At 41.1% G+C, this 17,600-nt stretch overlaps 2 protein-coding genes and 1 pseudogene across 2 annotated transcripts; 1 reads left to right on the plus strand and 2 right to left on the minus strand.

Moving 5' to 3' along the window:
- The first annotated feature begins 1,201 nt into the window (after positions 1-1,201).
- Positions 1,202-5,361, plus strand: LOC135645777 (bifunctional nitrilase/nitrile hydratase NIT4A-like). Its single transcript, XM_065164491.1, has 5 exons — positions 1,202-1,535; positions 2,401-2,580; positions 2,818-3,111; positions 4,223-4,504; positions 5,013-5,361. The coding sequence occupies exons 1-5, from the start codon at positions 1,217-1,219 to the stop codon at positions 5,159-5,161; spliced, it is 1,224 nt and encodes a 407-aa protein (XP_065020563.1). The 5' UTR covers positions 1,202-1,216; the 3' UTR covers positions 5,162-5,361.
- Positions 4,096-7,696, minus strand: LOC103994489 (pentatricopeptide repeat-containing protein At3g29230-like). The gene is made up of 4 exons (XM_065164489.1): positions 7,554-7,696; positions 5,831-7,479; positions 4,999-5,757; positions 4,096-4,516 (listed from the first exon to the last, which is right to left on the minus strand). Exons 2-3 carry the CDS (start codon positions 7,309-7,311, stop codon positions 5,607-5,609), a joined length of 1,632 nt encoding a protein of 543 aa, XP_065020561.1. The 5' UTR covers positions 7,312-7,479; positions 7,554-7,696; the 3' UTR covers positions 4,096-4,516; positions 4,999-5,606.
- Positions 7,697-7,799: 103 nt separating this feature from the next.
- On the minus strand, positions 7,800-17,342 carry LOC103994488 (tRNA(His) guanylyltransferase 1-like; annotated as a pseudogene).
- Positions 17,343-17,600: the final 258 nt, after the last annotated feature.

A 17,600-nucleotide genomic window follows, 5' to 3' on the forward strand; every position in this document is an offset into this window, starting at 1 on the left:
CAAGCCCTTGAGGCTTGTTTTAAACCATAGAGAGCTTTAATCAATTTACACACATTGGGGAACTTATCATTCTCAAATACGGGGGTTGTTCAACATAAACTTCTTCGAAAATAAAGCAATTAAGAAAAGTAATTTTAACATTCATTTGAAACAACTTAAAATTATTACTACTAGCATAGGCAAGGAGCATCCTTATGACTTCTAATCGTGCCACAGGAGCGAAGGTTTCTTCATAATCGATACCTTATTTTTGGTTGAAACCTTTGGCCACTAATCTAGCCTTATTTTGAACCATGATACGAAATTCATCTTGCTTGTTTCTAAAGATTCATTTAGTACCAATAACTAAATGGTCATTTGGTCTTGGAACAAGCTTTCACACCTCATTTCTCTCAAATTGATTCAACTCTTCTTGCATTGCGATAATATACAGGTCCACAACTCAAAATATACATATCCACAACTCAAAATCTAACATTTTAATAAACTAATTTGGCAGAATCTGAGTGTTATGATCCGATTCAAATGTCGTGCCGTGTGCCTCAACGTGCTCGAAATTTTAGCTCCGGCATGTGCAAAAATTTCAATTTATTTCTATATAGATGTCGTGAGAGTAGATCTTGTAATTTTGGCTTTGATAAATTTCATATAGCTAATTAAAACATGTTTAACATCATCGCTGGTCACTGCAGTGAAGTCGTGATTAGTCATTGTTTTCCTGATAAAATCTTATATCTTATAAATTTCTGCTTATCTTAACTATTTGTCCGAGTACGAGTGGTGTGGTACTCATCATTGATGACTTCTAACCTCATTTTAGAGAGACACACACAGAGGCATTTGGATGAAAAATCTCCTTCAAAATCTGGTAGAACCAGATGGTATCAGCAGATATTGCAGACGAAACACTGGTCTGCAATCTTCGCCCGATGGGAGCACAAATGTCGATATGTACCACCCTAAATCTGACCAAATTCTCGAAACAGTCCTCGACGAAGATAATGGTGTGAAGAATTCGTCGTTCCCACGAAGAAAAGAAAAGTGGACGGTTTGAGCAGCGTAAACGACAAGATGGAATTCAAGCGCTGATCGTCCAAGTTGTTGGACGCCGGCGCCTAACCCACAACACGTTGAAGCACCACGTGGTCCGCACGTAGTTGAGAAGAAGCATCTGGTTGGTGCCTACGTGTTGAAACGACGGTTGTGGTGTGCTTGGATGGGTTGGTGTTTGCTCTCCACTCCGAAGCAGTTAGCCGCCACCAGCGTTTCCGTCTTCGCCGCTGGAGGCCACCTCTCGTGCGCCAACGTTGACCCCAGCTCGCCCGCGACGAGTTCGTCGTGGACTACCTCCGCAAGAAGCACGGCTATGGCAAGTAGCTCATCCCCCTCTTCCCAGATGGCTTTGGTCCCGTCCTCCGCCGTCGGATCCCCTCTGATCGCGGAGGTCGACATGGGAGGCTCCGATCCCTCCTCCACCGTCCGCGCCACCGTCGTGCAGGCCTCCACCGTCTTCTACGACACCCCCGCCACCCTCGGTAACTTTTATGCTGCATCTCGTGATTCTTTTCGGTCTTCTGTGGCGCTTTTGATTTTGAGATGAAGCGGTTCTTGATTTCTTGTCCGCTGCTTTTAGCTGTTTATGGAGCGCTTTGCATTTCGTCGTGAACTCCGCGGGTACAAATCGTTGCAATGATCGAACCCCAATCGTTATTGTTGATGTTCCACTTTGCTCCGTGTGATACACGAATTCTCGAAATTGGATGTAAACATAATACAGGGTACAAATCAAAGCGTGGTGCAGAGGATGTGAGATCTTGAACCATAGATATGCTTGTAAGGGGACTGTGAGATTAGAGGGTTTTATAGCATTTTCATCTCTATTATAGGGTTGCAAAACAGTTCTGCAGTGTGGATGTGGAGCCAAGTCCTCTTCTATAGAGCACGCTGACTGATTTGCCAACTGTTGCCTTTTTCGTAGGACTGCAGAAATTTCTTGAGGTCATTTGAGAAAGGAGGACAGAGAAGGAGGGATCGACAGGATTTCTTTTACCAACTTCTACTTCCAAAATTTAATTTTAAATTAGCCAGATTCGTTGTTTTCGCATTTGTCTTGTAACATCAGTCATTAGGTGTATAGCACAGCGCATTCAGCACCAAGTGAAATCATAGAGGAATGTATAATTTTGGATTAGTATCAGTTCATGTGCTGAAAATCTCTATGAAGGGCTGGCTAGACATGATCTTGAGAATGTCTCTGTGCTACATTGCTTAGCCTGTATGATTTAATAGATGATTATGCCAATCCTAACTTTGATTTTGTATCCATCAAATGGAAGCAATTTTTTTTTTCTTCTGCCCTTCTTGAGTTCCTGTTGCTGATTCTGGCATTATCTCTTGCAGATAAGGCAGAGAGGCTGGTTGCAGAAGCTGCTTCATATGGGTCACAGTTAGTTGTTTTCCCTGAAGCATTCATTGGCGGATATCCTCGTGGTTCTACATATGGTGTCACTATAGGTAGCCGTTCAGCCAAGGGACAGGAGGAATTTCGGAAGTATCATGCTGCTGCAATTGATGTGCCTGGTATCATCTAATACTATGTGGATGCCATTTGATATATGAAATAAAAACGACTAGAGATTGTTGACATGTTAATATTTGATATACTTTTGGCATGTAGATCATGGTTTACAAGATGCAGATCATGTGAACGGATGATGGCCTTTTTCTGGCCATTGTTTTTTGCGAATTCGTAGGATGGATTTTCATGAAAGCTTTTAGCCATATGGTTGTCTGATTCTGACAATGTTAAGTATGCAGGCCCTGAGGTTGATCGCTTGGCAGCATTGGCCGGGAAATATAAGATCTTTCTGGTCATGGGTGTCATTGAGAGGGCTGGATATACACTTTATTGTACGGTCCTTTTCTTTGATCCTCAGGGTCAATACCTCGGAAAACACCGCAAACTCATGCCTACAGCACTAGAACGTATAATATGGGGCTTTGGAGATGGATCAACTATTCCAGTTTTTGAAACACCTATGGGAAAGATAGGTGCACTTATATGCTGGGAAAATAGAATGCCACTTCTGAGAACGGCATTGTATGGTAAAGGTAAGTTTCTCCATATATGTTTTATATTCCAATGGAATGACTATCCTGAATGCCATTTCTTTTTTATTTCGCTGAATATCCTCCAAGATGTGTTGAATGTTTTATTTCTCTGGCATGTTTTACTTAGTTGGATGATCGGCCATATACTGGAATATATGTAAAGCTCTAGTTCCTATCCATTTGGCCAGGAAAGGAGTTGAATTATATTGTGTTTTTAGGTTATTTTAAACCAGTGTAAGGGCACAAACTTGAACTGATGTAATTTAGGCAAGGAAATCTATCTTCATTTTTGCTCGAACTGATATATGAAACTTGTCTAACAAACATAAGCAAAAGCTTCAACTAATGGTAAAGTTATTAGATTAGACACTTATACGTTGCCAGAATCATTAAATATTCAACTAAACATTAAAACAAATTAAAATCGTGATGTTCATACCCAATAAAAGTTGTGACCCTTTTGTAATGTGAAATATAAAGGGAGTTTTAGATGGCTCTAGGTCAATATCACGACTAGATGTAGAATGAAGGTAGAAGAAAAGACGAAAATAAACAAACAAAGTGTTTTGCTTATATGTACAATGAAGCTAGAAGATGTACAATGAAGTTGACTGACACAGGATGATAGGTAAATTATCTTTATTTGTTGTGATATACATCAAAGAATGGAGGAGCCATGATAATGCTTTCAACTCATATATATTTGAATGCTGTGTTGCCTTCCAGCATGTTGGCTTTTGGCTGGCAGGGGTCTGTAAAATGTAGATATTTGTGGCTTGCTTATGATTGTTTATCAAATATGAGTTCACAAAAGGGGGACAAGGCTTGATCCTTCTGCAATATAGATTTTAGTGTGGAAAAGAATCTCTTCGAAGATCTTTCTTATGATTGTTAAACATTTTCAGCATGCATTTCATTTGTCTTGACGGAGTGTCATTTGGTGGTCACTTTTTGCATTTGTTGATGGGATATGCTTATACTGCGTTTAACATTGATAAACAATTTTATTTTATTAATAATCCATCAATCAGATGGTGTGCTTTTGTAGAAGGAAAAAAGAAAAGAAAGAAGAAACAAATCCTTTACTGTTGCCTGTACCATTGTTCTGCAGGCGTCGAAATATATTGTGCTCCCACAGCAGATGCCAGGGATGTTTGGCAAGCTTCCATGGTGCATATTGCTCTTGAGGGTGGCTGCTTTGTGCTGTCCGCAAACCAGTTTTGCAGGAGAAAGGACTATCCTCCACCACCTGACTATGTCTTTGCAGGTGCAGAGGAAGAACCATCGATGGATTCTGTTGTGTGTGCTGGAGGAAGCGTCATCGTTTCACCATCAGGCGCAGTCTTGGCTGGTCCCAACTACGAAGGAGAGGCCCTCATCTCAGCGGATCTAGGTATGAAAATTACTGCATAAAGATAACACTTGAACATTTTGTCATCTGGAATGAGGCCATGAATTAAAAGATATTTGCACATTTTTACCTGGATTTGTTCAGATGAAGTAGAACGTGAAAACATGAAGGTATACGAAAAGCAAACTTTCAGACCTAGATCTGCATATTAATTCTTGCAGAAAAAAATAGCATATATAACATTTGATTTGTTCAGACAAGGAAAATGAAACTTTGCAGTTGCAAACAGAAGTAAAATGTGAAAGACATGTAAGTATATGAAAATCAACCTTCACAACCTAGATCTGCATATTAATTCATGTGGAAAAATATAGCTTATAACATCAGCAATCTATATTCCACATCTTGAGCAGGATGAATGTTGCAATGAAATGGGAATAGTTAGGAATGGTCCTTTACCTGTGAAAACTCAACAGTTGAATTCTGTACTCCATATTTTCATTACCTTGCATCTAAACAAAAGATAAGTCTCTTACCGCATGATATGTAGATCTTGAAGAAATCGTGCGAGCCAAGTTTGTTTTCGATGTGGTTGGACACTACTCGAGGCCTGAGGTGCTGAGCCTGACTGTGAAAGAAGATCCACATTACCCCGTCTCCTTCACATCTGCTGAGAAGACTGAAAGCACACAGAAATGACACCACTTATGTTTTCTGTAATCTGCAGACCACCACTGTAAGTGGTTGCAATCTTTATCCTTACAGATTGTGTGTTTTATAGTGGCAACCGATTCATATCGTCTTTTGTGCAGAAGACTATTAGCTCTGAACGTTCTGTTGACCCAATGTTGTGTACATTTAAACATGATCAAAATTTGAAGCAGACTTTTCTTCTGTCAGCCGATTGATGTTTTACTACCACTGCATCTTGGATTGAGCTTCAAGTATGCTCCAGCCCCTCTTCCTTGAACCTTTGAGATCAGCTTGCCAACACCATGGCAATCACTGCATACTCTGAGCTGCTTCTTGATGACGGTAATGGCAGCCTCGGAGCTCGTTTTCAAGAGCCCCGAAAGCAATGGTCAACTTCTCACCGTGCACAGACACCGCTTGCTCCTCCTCGTCTTCCTTTGTTTTATCTCCATCAGCTTGAGGCAGAACTTGGTGTGCCATTGGGTTCTATCATGCTCATACCAGGCGTCTTGGCTACTCCATTTATCAGCATCCTGCCTCTGACTTCCTTGGCATCATCCCAGCGACCGGCTGTCGCGTAGATGTTGGATAGCAGGACGTACCTGTCGAACAAAATTGATAGGATCATCTAAACCAGCATTATGAGAATCCACATCACAATATCTGTGGAGTTACCGGCCGCTGTGCCCCGGTTGAAGGTGAAGAAGGTGTCTGCCAACACCATCTGCAACCTCGCTGTTCCTGTGAATCCTGCACCCACCAAGCAGAGCCCCCAAGGCAGGCGCGCTGGGCTCCATCGGCATCGCTCTTGTAAGCTCCGCTGCCTCCTCGAACAAGCCCGCGCGTGCCAAGAGATCGATGATGCATCCATAGTGCTCCAGCTTCGGATCGATTCCATGGCTATCCTTCATGCAGCTCAGCATCCGCCTGCCTTCTTTCACCATTCCCGCGTGACTACAGGCGGTGAGAACCATCACGAACGTGATGTCGTCCGGCCTCACGCCGCTCTTGGTCATTTCATCAAACAGCTGAAGCGCTTCATCAGCACGTCCGTGGATGGCCATTCCGCCGATCATTGCGTTCCATGCAAGTAGATCCTTTTGCTCGATGGCGTAGAAGATCTCCGCTGCGCGTGATATGCTTCCGCACTTCGCGTACATGTCTACCAATGCGGTGCTCAGGATGGTATTGAGCTTTATCTTGTGCTCTGCCATGGATGCGTGGAGTTGCTCCCCTTGATCCAAAGCTCCCGAGTGCGCGCAGGCTGATAACAAGCTCACCATCGTCGCGTCGGTCGGCTTCTCGTCGGTGCGCCTCATCTCATCGAATAGCGCAAGAGCTTCTTCGGAGCACCCGCTTTGCGCTAGACACGCCAACATCGTGTTCCACGAGATGATGTCGCGCTTCGGCATCTCGGCGAACACCGTGCGAGCCCCCTCGACATCCCCGCATTTCGCGTGAGCGGCGAGCATGGAGTTCCAGGAAACCACATTCCTCTGGGGCATTCCGGCGAACAGCTTTCGCGCCTCGCTCAAGTCCCCCAGAATCGCACAACCATTAATCATCGTGTTCCACGAGACAACATCCTTGCGCTCCATCCTATCGAAGACGCCCCGCGCGAGGTCCAACTCTCCGGCTTTTACGTACCCGTCGATCATGGCATTCCAGCAGACGGTCTCCCGGTCGTCGCACTGGTCGAACACCCGGCGAGCGGCGCCAAGATCCTTACACTCGGAGTACGCATGAATCAAGGCACTCTGTATGTAAGGATCGAGCTCCAGCCCGGTCTTCACGATACGCGCATGCGCGGCGCAACCGTACGATTCCGACGCGCACGCTGCGCATGCCTTGAGAAGGAACGGGTACGTGAAGTTGTTGGGTAGAAAGCCTCCGCGGAGCATGGAACGGAAGACACGGATGGCTTCGTGAGGGTTCTCGCCAGAGGAGAGGCCTCGAATAAAGGTGTTCCAGTGGAGAACCGAGGGTCGGAGGAATTGAGAGAAGAGGGATTTGGCGTATGAGGCGCCGCCATGAGCGGCGAGGGGATAAAGGGAGAGGAGAGTGCCGGCGGTGGAGGAGGAGAGGGACGGGTCGAGCTTGAGGAGGTGAGCGTGGGCTCGCTCGAGGTGTCGGAGACTGGGGGAGCGGAGATGCATGAGGCGGCTTAGGGAGCCGACGGCTGAGAATTCCTTAGTGGGTTGGAACGAACGACTTATCACCGTCGATCTGGATTCTGGCCCTTGATTTGATGGAGCCTGTTCGATTAATGGAATCAACAGAGCGAACACATCAATCTTCCATCCCTCCGAATCGGTGATCTCCTACTGGAATATGAAAAGCATCTGTAAGATGTCATGGGCGAGCATGTGACACATATTGGACTGCACTCAGAGATCACCTGTTTTCTGTGGCACAAGCTGAAGAACACCAAACGTACTTATCGCGTCGATTGAAAAGGCAGAGGATACGCGAGGAGTCGTCGTCGCAACGTGAGATTGAAGACAAGGGAGATCGCCGTGCATGTCAAACCAGGAAGGAGTAGGAGCTCCAGTTTGCTCCAGCTTACCAGCAAATGCACACAGAAGCAGGAGGTGACTCATCAAGAAAAATAGAATTAAAATGTCCTGCAAAGAGCGAGTTCAGATTTCATAAAAACGACAATGATTCATTCATCTAACACTTTGATATTTGAGCTACAGAGATCCCTTTGATTCAGAGACTACAAAACAGGTCTCTTCCTGAACTACCAATATATGGTAGCAGCAGATGTTTGTGCCATGGAAAGCGTGAGATGTGAAAACATCAGACCGCGACCGACCGACTGTATACTACGCTGCTTGCAAATTGCTGATCGATAGTTCAAAGATGTGGTCATTCCAGTCACTCTTCTTTGAGGATGCAAGAGTGCTTGCTCCAAAACTTGGGGCCTATTACATCCATGCGTTCCACAACCGCCTTGCTTCGAGTTCTCGTGACAGGATTTCCAGTATCATCCAACTTCATCACTTCTTCCACCTGCAAGAATCAGAATGCACATAACAGAAGGGTCAGCAGAGATGCAATACCAGTAGAGCAATGGAAAAGGAAAAGAAGAATGCTGCAGCAAAATTTACTTACAGAAACATTGTAATGTTTGTGATAGTAAAGAGACAAAACATGACATGCATGCCAATTCCTTTTGTTGAAAAAGAAAAAAGAAAGTAAGGGACCTTTAAATAGGGATCCTAATGACACCAAAAACCTCCAGGAGCCGGCTAAGGAGTTCAACATACTAAAGATCTAACAACTCCATAAATAAAACATGGCAGCAGCTATCTATGGAGGCGCAGCAGCAGCATGATTCATGAAGTCGATAATGACTGGATAATAGGATCCTAATAACACCAAAAACCTCCAGGAGCCAGCTTAGGAGCTCAACATGATAGAATGAGAGAATGAAGAATGAAATTATAAGGATAAAGCAAAAAGACACACTTCAATTAGTATCATGTGAAGTCTATTTATACATAGTGAAAGAGGATATTTCTTTAACTGAGCAGAGAGATTTCCTCATGCAGTTGAGGAAATCTCATCTGCTATGCAGTTGAGAATATCTCTCTTTTATCAGAGAAAATCTCTCTGTTATCATGCCCCCGCAAGATCGAGCTCCTATCAAGGATACCGATCTTGGATCGATGAAACAAAAATAGTTTGTGGGCGACTTAAGGTGTTGGATGCCACAAGTTGAGAGGTAGGATGTGAGGGCTTGAAATTCACCTCCACCATCAGAGTAGACTGTTTTAATTGTAGACTGAAAGAAGTTTTCAACCAGCTTTTTAAAGTTGATAAAGACTTTTGAAACTTCTGATTTATGACGAAGAGGATATAGCCATGTGTATTTAGTAAAATAGTCGACAAAAATAACATAAAAGCTAAACTTGTCAAAAGAAGTGACAGGAGCAGGGCCCCAAACATCAGTATAAATAATTTCAAATGGTTTAGAACATGATATAGAGGAAACACTGAAAGGAAGTCTATGATTTTTATTATGAAGACAAGCATCACAATAAGTAACAACCCTATTATTTGTAAGAGTAGGAAGAGAATAACGAGAAAGTAATTTATTTTGGATAGGGAGAGAGGGATGACCGAGACGACGATGCCACACATCGATTGAAGCTGCAACGGAGGAGTAAGCAGTGGGCTGTTTTATTTGTGGAAGTGACGGCCATTCATAAACATTGTCCTTACTCTGGCCTTGGACCAATGATGCCCCCGTGCTCAAATCCTTAACAAGAAAAGAGTTAGGAAAGAATTCAATGGAGGTATTATTTTGTTTGCAAAATTGAGAAACGGAAATGAGATTTCGTTTAATGTAAGGTGCACATAAAACATCATCGAGTGTAAAGGTTGTGGTAGGTGAATTAAGCAGTGTAGAACCCGTATGAGTAATAGGAATTCCTTTACCATCACCGATGATGATGTCCTCAGTGCCACCATAGTTGTTGTGGATGGACAAGTTCTGGAGATCTGAGGTGATGTGGTGGGATGCGCCATAGTCCACAATCCAATTATGATCACTGGTCGTTGGAGTAGTCGTGAGATTTGCTTGAGGCCAATGTGATTGAGCAGGAAGTCTGGGTCGAGATCGACAGACCTTTGCAGAGTGACCGACTTTATCACATAGTTGGCAAACAATTCTTTGTTGGTTTGTGTAGTGAGGGCGCCAGAACTGCGGATGATTGAAGAAGCCACCTTGGTTGTTGTGATTGGAATGTTGAGGATGAGGAGAAGGAATAGTTGGTTTGGAGCTCATAGGTTCAGAAGGTGTCTTGGTCAAACCTTTGTTGACAATCTTGTTATACGAATTGCCCCTCCTTTTTTGAGTGACTTGAGCTGTGATGGATGGTCCTGGCGGTTTGTCCTTGCGCTTGAGATATATCTCAAAGTCAATCAGCTTGTCGAAAAGTTCTTCGAATGTGATTGGTGAATCACGCGCCCGTATTGCTGCTGCCAATTCCTTATACTCGTCTCCGATGACATTGATCTATACCAATACTTCTTTCTCCCTGATCATATCTTCCATATGTCATCATCATCTACCTCTGATGCTCCCATTACTGTTCCCACAGGGAACTATAGTATCTTCCCACATACAAACCTTATCTCCATAAATGCAGCAACCCTCATCCCCTTCAAATTATCCAACGGTGGTAACTACGCATCATGGTATGCTCAATTCTCTAATATACTATTTGGCTATGATCTTCTAGGCTATGTCGATGGCTCTCTTCGTTGTCCACCGGCGATGCTCAACATCTCAGGCGCATCCGATCCAGTACCAAATCCGGATCACAAACTATGGTTACGCCAGGATCGTCTCATCCTTCAAGCAATTCAAGCCTCGGTCGCTGGATCCCTTGCCCCACTCATTTCTTCATGTGACACTGCTGCCGAAGCTTGGTGCAAGTTGCAAACCACCTTGGCCAATCGTTTTCGCACTCGCATGCTTAGTCTTCTATCCAGCCTCATGAAGATAAAACAAGAGGGAAGATGGTGTAAAGCTATAGATTTCTATGCAGCAGTTCTATAGGAGGGACTCTGGGCAGTGATGCAGCCAGTGGCGTGATCAGCTTTGTGCAAGACAACTGCAGATCTGTGTGCAATAGATCAGCAGTGAGGAATCTTGGCAATGAGGCAGCAGCGTGGAAAGTTACCGAAGGCTGCTTGTCTCTACGAAGGCAAAGCAGGATGCTGGCTGTTGGGAGGCCTGCACCCAGAAAGTCCTCTCGGAAGTAGTGAGGATAATGTTGCCGGAGTCGAGGACAGCGGTGGCGGAGGGAGAAGGCCAGGAGCTGGTCGATGGACCAGCACGCGGAAGCAGAGCAGATCTGGAAGATCTGGAGCAGAGGGTCAGTGACGGGGTGCTGGCGGCGATGAAAGGTGGGAAGATGATGATGCAGCAATAGCTTCCATGGCCTGACGTGAAGCTGATGGGTGAGGTTGAAAGACTCAAAGAGGAGAACGCCGCTCTGATACCATGATAGAATGAGAGAATGAAGAATGAAATTATAAGGATAAAGCAAAAAGGCACACTTCAATTAGTATCATGTGAAGTCTATTTATACATAGTGAAAGAGGATATTTCTTTAACTGAGCAGAGAGATTTCCTCATGCAGTTGAGGAAATCTCATCTGCTATGCAATTGAGAATATCTCTCTTTTATCAGAGAAAATCTTTCTGTTATCACAACATACTAAAGATCTAACAACTCCATAAATAAAACATGGCAGCAGCTATCTATGGAGGCGCAGCAGCAGCATGATTCATGAAGTCGATAATGACTGGATAATAGGATCCTAATAACACCAAAAACCTCCAGGAGCCAGCTTAGGAGCTCAACATACTAAAGATCTAACAACTCCATAAATAAAACATGGCAGCAGCTATCTATGGAGGCGCAGCAGCAGCATGATTCATGAAGTCGATAATGACTGGATAATAGGATCCTAATAACACCAAAAACCTCCAGGAGCCAGCTTAGGAGCTCAACATACTAAAGATCTAACAACTCCATAAATAAAACATGGCAGCAGCTATCTATGGAGGCGCAGCAGCAGCATGATTCATGAAGTCGATAATGACTGGATAATAGGATCCTAATAACACCAAAAACCTCCAGGAACCAGCTTAGGAGCTCAACATACTAAAGATCTAACAACTCCATAAATAAAACATGGCAGCAGCTATCTATGGAGGCGCAGCAGCAGCATGATTCATGAAGTCGATAATGACTGGATAATAGGATCCTAATAACACCAAAAACCTCCAGGAGCCAGCTTAGGAGCTCAACATACTAAAGATCTAACAACTCCATAAATAAAACATGGCAGCAGCTATCTATGGAGGCGCAGCAGCAACATGATTCGTGAAGTCGATAATGACTCGATAAGCATACGTTCTCCTGTCTGTAACATCGTCCTAATGGTGAACTGCTACAACAAAATGTTCAATAGGACAGGTCACTCAGATCCTCTTTCCTTTAAACTCAGAAAGGACAACTCCAGACAAATGGCATCACCAAACTGCTTTGGAAGGCTAACAAATGCATATCCATCACAGAAACATTTAGAAGAATCTCCTGAGAAGCACATGCATCCCTCACAACAAGAGGGTATTCCTTTATCTAACCAGCGAAACATACACAGCGATAATTTTTTTGAATGACCAACATGACAAAAGAAAAGCAAGATTTGATTTACCTTTTTTCTGTAAATACAAGATCCTTTTCGGAACATTTGAGGTAGCTTATCATAATTAACATTGAACTGTTGAAAAAGCAGCTCATTCTTATCTTTTGCTTGTGTGCCCTGTAAAACTACGACAATATGAATTCTGAAACCATGTAGAAAATTTTGAGCATAAATAAATCATTCCTAAATTACAAAGATAATTGTATGAGAAATATGAACAAAAAAAAAAAAGTTCCAACACCATGAATGCTAAAATTGTATTAGTAATTAAAATGCGAAAAAAAAAAAGAACAATCATACTCTTTCATGTTTGTGGAATATTTTAAATATTTCTTGTTCCAGAAGGACAAACTTATATTAGTAATGATTATCATCAGCGTTCAAATATCCAAAATAGAGTAAAAAATGATATTTACAATATCACATGCTTAAGCTAATACTTTACTCCAGCTTTTACAAAACTTGTATAAGCATCATCAGGGTCATCAAAACCCAATACAAGAAGCCTAATCCTGACCATTGGAATTGTTGACAACGTCTTAAGGCATCCACATGAAATTTACAGATTCCAAGTACCTAATAGTGTGACATCTCTTGGAATGCTTATCAACATGAAGTCCACGAACAAAAGTATTGCTCAAAATTGGATGACTAACGTTGTTAGAAACATATCATATTATTCACAGAACATAATGAACCTGTTTTAGAGTGCAGTTAGAAAGGTTGTGCACTAAAGAAATTAAATCCTGTTCATGGGCCACAATGATATTTTAAATAAAGATACATCTCTTGAGATTAACTCAAGCCAGTCATGATCAGTAGCTCAAGAAGTAACCACATGATAAAGATTTCCTATGCACTGGGTGAAAAATATATGATGGAGATCTCAGTAAGGATGGCATGAATGTAATCCTTAGCCCAAAGTCCACATGCTTAAATTTTGACTGATTACAAATCGTTTCGTCAATGAGTTTTGCATATATCATGATTAATGATATGTACTAAATAGATCCAACACCTTTTAGTTACAAAATTTTGTGGCCCCAAAAGAACAGGTAACAGAAGCATCTGGCAGTTCTATAGATAATGTGGCTACAATAAGCAGAATTGTTTAATCCATTTACCTAAAAGGTAAACTCTTCAGAAATCTTATTTAATTAAAGACTTATTATGCCGTTCCCATAGCATAAAAGTTTGTGCAGCTAACTTACAACGTGAAAGAAAAAGGTTTTCCAAAACAGTTCTAGGCAAATGAACCAATGCATACAAACAACAACAAAGTCGTAAGTCCCAACTATTTGAGGTCGGCTACATGGTTCTTTTACCGCCATTGTGATATGTAAAAAGCTATATATTTAGTTAAATTAGCTGCAAAGGAACCAATGCATACCTTTAAAAATTCCTGTGCTTCCCTCTCGGTCTTTCCTGACTTAACTAACATCCAGAAAAATGTATTATATTGATTGTTTATGCTTGGCATGCTTGATTTATGTGTGGAAGTGAATGTGGCTTGGCATGCTTGATTTATGCAGTAACTTCCAACACGTTTTCCCATAAATCCTTAAAGTGATATAATTCTTTCGTTAGTGCACTTACAGTCCACCTGCCTCCATGCCAGATAATACTGAACAAGTTTTGCTCTTGGGTAGCATACAACTCGTCCATCAAAATGAGGTACTTTCAGTTCCTCGTGAGGAAAAAAATCTTGCCACTTCATCACATAGACAGATGTGAATTAGGATACACTAAGTGAAAGTAATTTGCTGCATTGAGATTATCTAAAGCAACTGGTCACTGAGTGAAAGTATAATATATTGTAAATGCACGAAAACATTTAATTTAGAACCTTAGAACCTTTTTCTCTATGAATTAGGTTACAACAAAACATAAAAGAGTTATGTGAACATGTATAATGCTGTATACGAAAACAAAAGGAATGTAAAAGTAACCTTGCCCGTCTTTGGTAAAACTGAGTTGTTTCCTTCCATATAAAACTGCAAAAGGATGCCTTAGGTGATAAAAGAAAATCATACTGGATTAATCGAAGTCTTGTAATAGGATAATCAGTTGAAATGTTTACTTTTTGATCCATTATGGCCACAAACTAATAAGATCTGAAATAAGAGGTCATTATGCTAATTCATTCTAGTTACTGTCTCCTTAGTGGCAAAGAAAACACACAGTGCATATTGTATGCAATGTCTTTGGTTTTACTGCATAATGAAGTCATGGACCTAAAGATGGAACTGTGGGTAGGAGAAGAAATTTCATCCTTTGATCATTTTGAATAGCCAAATCAAGCTCATGCAATAATGTTACCTGAAAGAAATTTATCAGACATGTGATTACAAGAAACACATGAGCCCTATGTGGTACATATTCTGAGTAAAATCCTTTAATACCAAAGGTGATACACACCAATAAATAACACATAGGATTCGGATATATCAGAGACATGGAGTAAAGGCCATACCTATATTCATCACTGACACCATATGCAAACACTATGTCAGGAAATTGTTCTAGCATAGAGACTGCACATGAGTTCATCAAATTCAAAGCATTCTCATCATTGGGCTTTGCAAATGCATGTTCTGCAGAAAATCTGATCAAGAGAATATCAGAACTAAACATGGAATAATTATGGAATAAGAGGAACTACAGAGGAAAAGAAAAAGAAAAATCTAACCAACTTTGACCAAATACTCCATAGACATTTTAAACCTACCATCATGAGTATATAACAAAATGGACAACAAACACCAGATTGAATATGACAACAATCAAATATCAAGAATATTTATTTACCTGTACACAATGAAAGGATAACCTATTAATTTTTTTGTTCTACATATAAAGGCATCTGGTCATGGGAAAAATAACCTGGTTAAACAGAGAAGGAGAGCCTTCAAACCATGGCAAATACAAAAGTTGGGTTTTAGGAATCAGGAATATGGAAGCAGAGACTCTGCTTGAAGAATGTAGCAGGCTACCTTATTAGCTGGGGCCTTGTGCATCAGGCTACCCTTATTTAGGTATTTGCTACACAAAAATAACATAATCATGAAATCAATATTTCAATATGGAACTCTTTTTGTTATTTCAGCATGTTCCCTCCTCTATCCATTCTATTATTCTTAACTCATTAGATTTGTAATTCTAACTGAGAATTGTATGTTAAAGCTGTCCAACGTATGTTACTATGGCTAATTATTCTGTAGTGCAATGCAGTTTAAGGCTAGTTATTCTAAAGGACAATGCGTGAAGTGACCTTCACCATTATTACCGACCCTTAGGATGAGCATCTACATACTTCTATTCCTTAGGTAAGGACGTTTCGGAAGAAGATGCATCCAAGGAGTTCCTTTTAGGTATTTAAAAATCCTTTTGACAGCTTTTAAATGAGATTGCTTGGGTTAGATTAAAATCTAGCACAAAGTCTTATACTAAACATGATATCCGGTCTAGTTGCAGTGAGGTATAGCAAACTACTTATCATACCCCTATAAGCTTTTTGATCAAAGCTTTCTCCACCTTCGTCAATGTCTAACTTAGTGGAGGTACTCATAGGAGTATTGATATCGTTTGAACTGTCAATATTAAATCGTTTTAACAAGTCTAATGCATATTTTGTTTGACTAATAAAAATACCATCCTTAAGTTGTTTGATTTGTAAGCCTAAAAAGAAGGTTAGTTCCCCCATTAGGCTCATTTCAAACTCTAGACTCATGCTTTTGACAAACGATTCACATAAGGATTCATTTGTAGAGCCAAAAATAATGTCATCAACATAAATTTGAACAATAAGAAAATCATTTTCAAAATTTTTGATAAACAATGTGGCATCGACCTTGCCTTTAGAGAAATTATTTTAAATAAGAAAAGAGCTAAGTTTCTCATACCAAGCCCTTGGGGCTTGTTTTAAACCATAGAGAGCTTTAGTCAATTTACACATATGATTGGGGAACTTATCATTCTCAAATCTGGGGGGTTGTTCAATATAAATTTCTTCGAAAATAAAGCCATTAAGAAAAGTAATTTTAACATCCATTTGAAACAACTTAAAATTATTACTACTAGCATAGGCAAGGAGCATCCTTATGACTTCTAATCGTGCCACAGGAGCGAAGGTTTCTTCATAATCGATACATTCTTCTTGGTTGAAACCTTTGGCCACTAATCTAGCCTTATTTTGAACCATGATACCAAATTCATCTTGCTTGTTTCTAAAGATCCATTTAGTACCAATAACTAAATGGTAATTTGGCTTTGGAACAAGCTTCCACACCTCATTTCTCTCAAATTGATTCAACTCTTTTTGCATTGTAATAATCTACAGATCCACAACTCAAAATCTAACATTTTAATAAACTAATTTGGTAGAGAATCTGAGTGCAACTATAAAAGCCATAATTTTGAGATAAGAAACAAAAGCTATAAAGAAGACTTAATAGGCACAAAGATTAGCTACACCCATACTAGGGTAAAAATGTACTCTGAAAAAGTTGCCTCACCGGTGAAAATGACATCCATCAATTCTGACAACAATCCAACTGGAGGGAGACAGTCTGTCATCGGTTTCAAATTTCTTGACATACTCATACTTGCTATTCGCCATTTGATTAAATTAGCACCTAGAGAAGATGCCGTCCAAAGAAGCTAAGACTAGCCCAACATATTACACAAAGAACACGCAACACCTTAACACTGTTACTACATTAAATAAGAGATCAGAAAAACCATATCATCTAAAAAAGATTTCATTGTGAACTTTCATCGAACAGGTGATATACAACAGATAATTGAGTTTCTTATATGCATGAACATGTTGAATTGTCCTAGTGCGACGCCGGTCGCCTCGTTAGGGTTAAGACTTACGTAAGCAACGGGGGGTGGCGCGGCGGCATCTAGGGCGGCCGACCAGAACGCGATTGCAAGAGTAGCAACCGAGAGAGAGACGGGCAGAGGAGCGGGGACCAGGAATGGGGCCGGACTTTTATAGTAACAAATGTACTTTTACATATATACCCCTATCGACTTCCCCAATCTGGTCCGTATATTTTGATGTACTTATGGGGATTGACATGTCTATTTCCGTCCAGTTTGGAAATAAGCTATTTTACCGTTGTACATTTTGATATAGAAAATATGTCCTTAAGTGTAAAGGATTGATCGAGTGATGGTGATGATGACGATGATACTGTTTCTTGGAC

The sequence above is a fragment of the Musa acuminata genome, chromosome BXJ3-8 (assembly GCF_036884655.1).
Source record: "Musa acuminata AAA Group cultivar baxijiao chromosome BXJ3-8, Cavendish_Baxijiao_AAA, whole genome shotgun sequence".
Taxonomy (NCBI): domain Eukaryota; kingdom Viridiplantae; phylum Streptophyta; class Magnoliopsida; order Zingiberales; family Musaceae; genus Musa; species Musa acuminata.

Excerpts from the sequence above, each read along its gene's own strand:
- LOC103994489 (XM_065164489.1), bottom strand. The coding sequence starts at position 7,311 with ATGCATCTCCGCTCCCCCAGTCTCCGACACCTCGAGCGAGCCCACGCT. Across the intron at positions 5,758-5,830 it reads CAACCGGGGCACAGCGGCCG|GTACGTCCTGCTATCCAACA; the intron begins GTAACTCCACAG and ends TTTGTTCGACAG.
- LOC135645777 (XM_065164491.1), top strand. The coding sequence starts at position 1,217 with ATGGGTTGGTGTTTGCTCTCCACTCCGAAGCAGTTAGCCGCCACCAGC. Across the intron at positions 2,581-2,817 it reads TGCTGCAATTGATGTGCCTG|GCCCTGAGGTTGATCGCTTG; the intron begins GTATCATCTAAT and ends TTAAGTATGCAG. Across the intron at positions 3,112-4,222 it reads AACGGCATTGTATGGTAAAG|GCGTCGAAATATATTGTGCT; the intron begins GTAAGTTTCTCC and ends ATTGTTCTGCAG.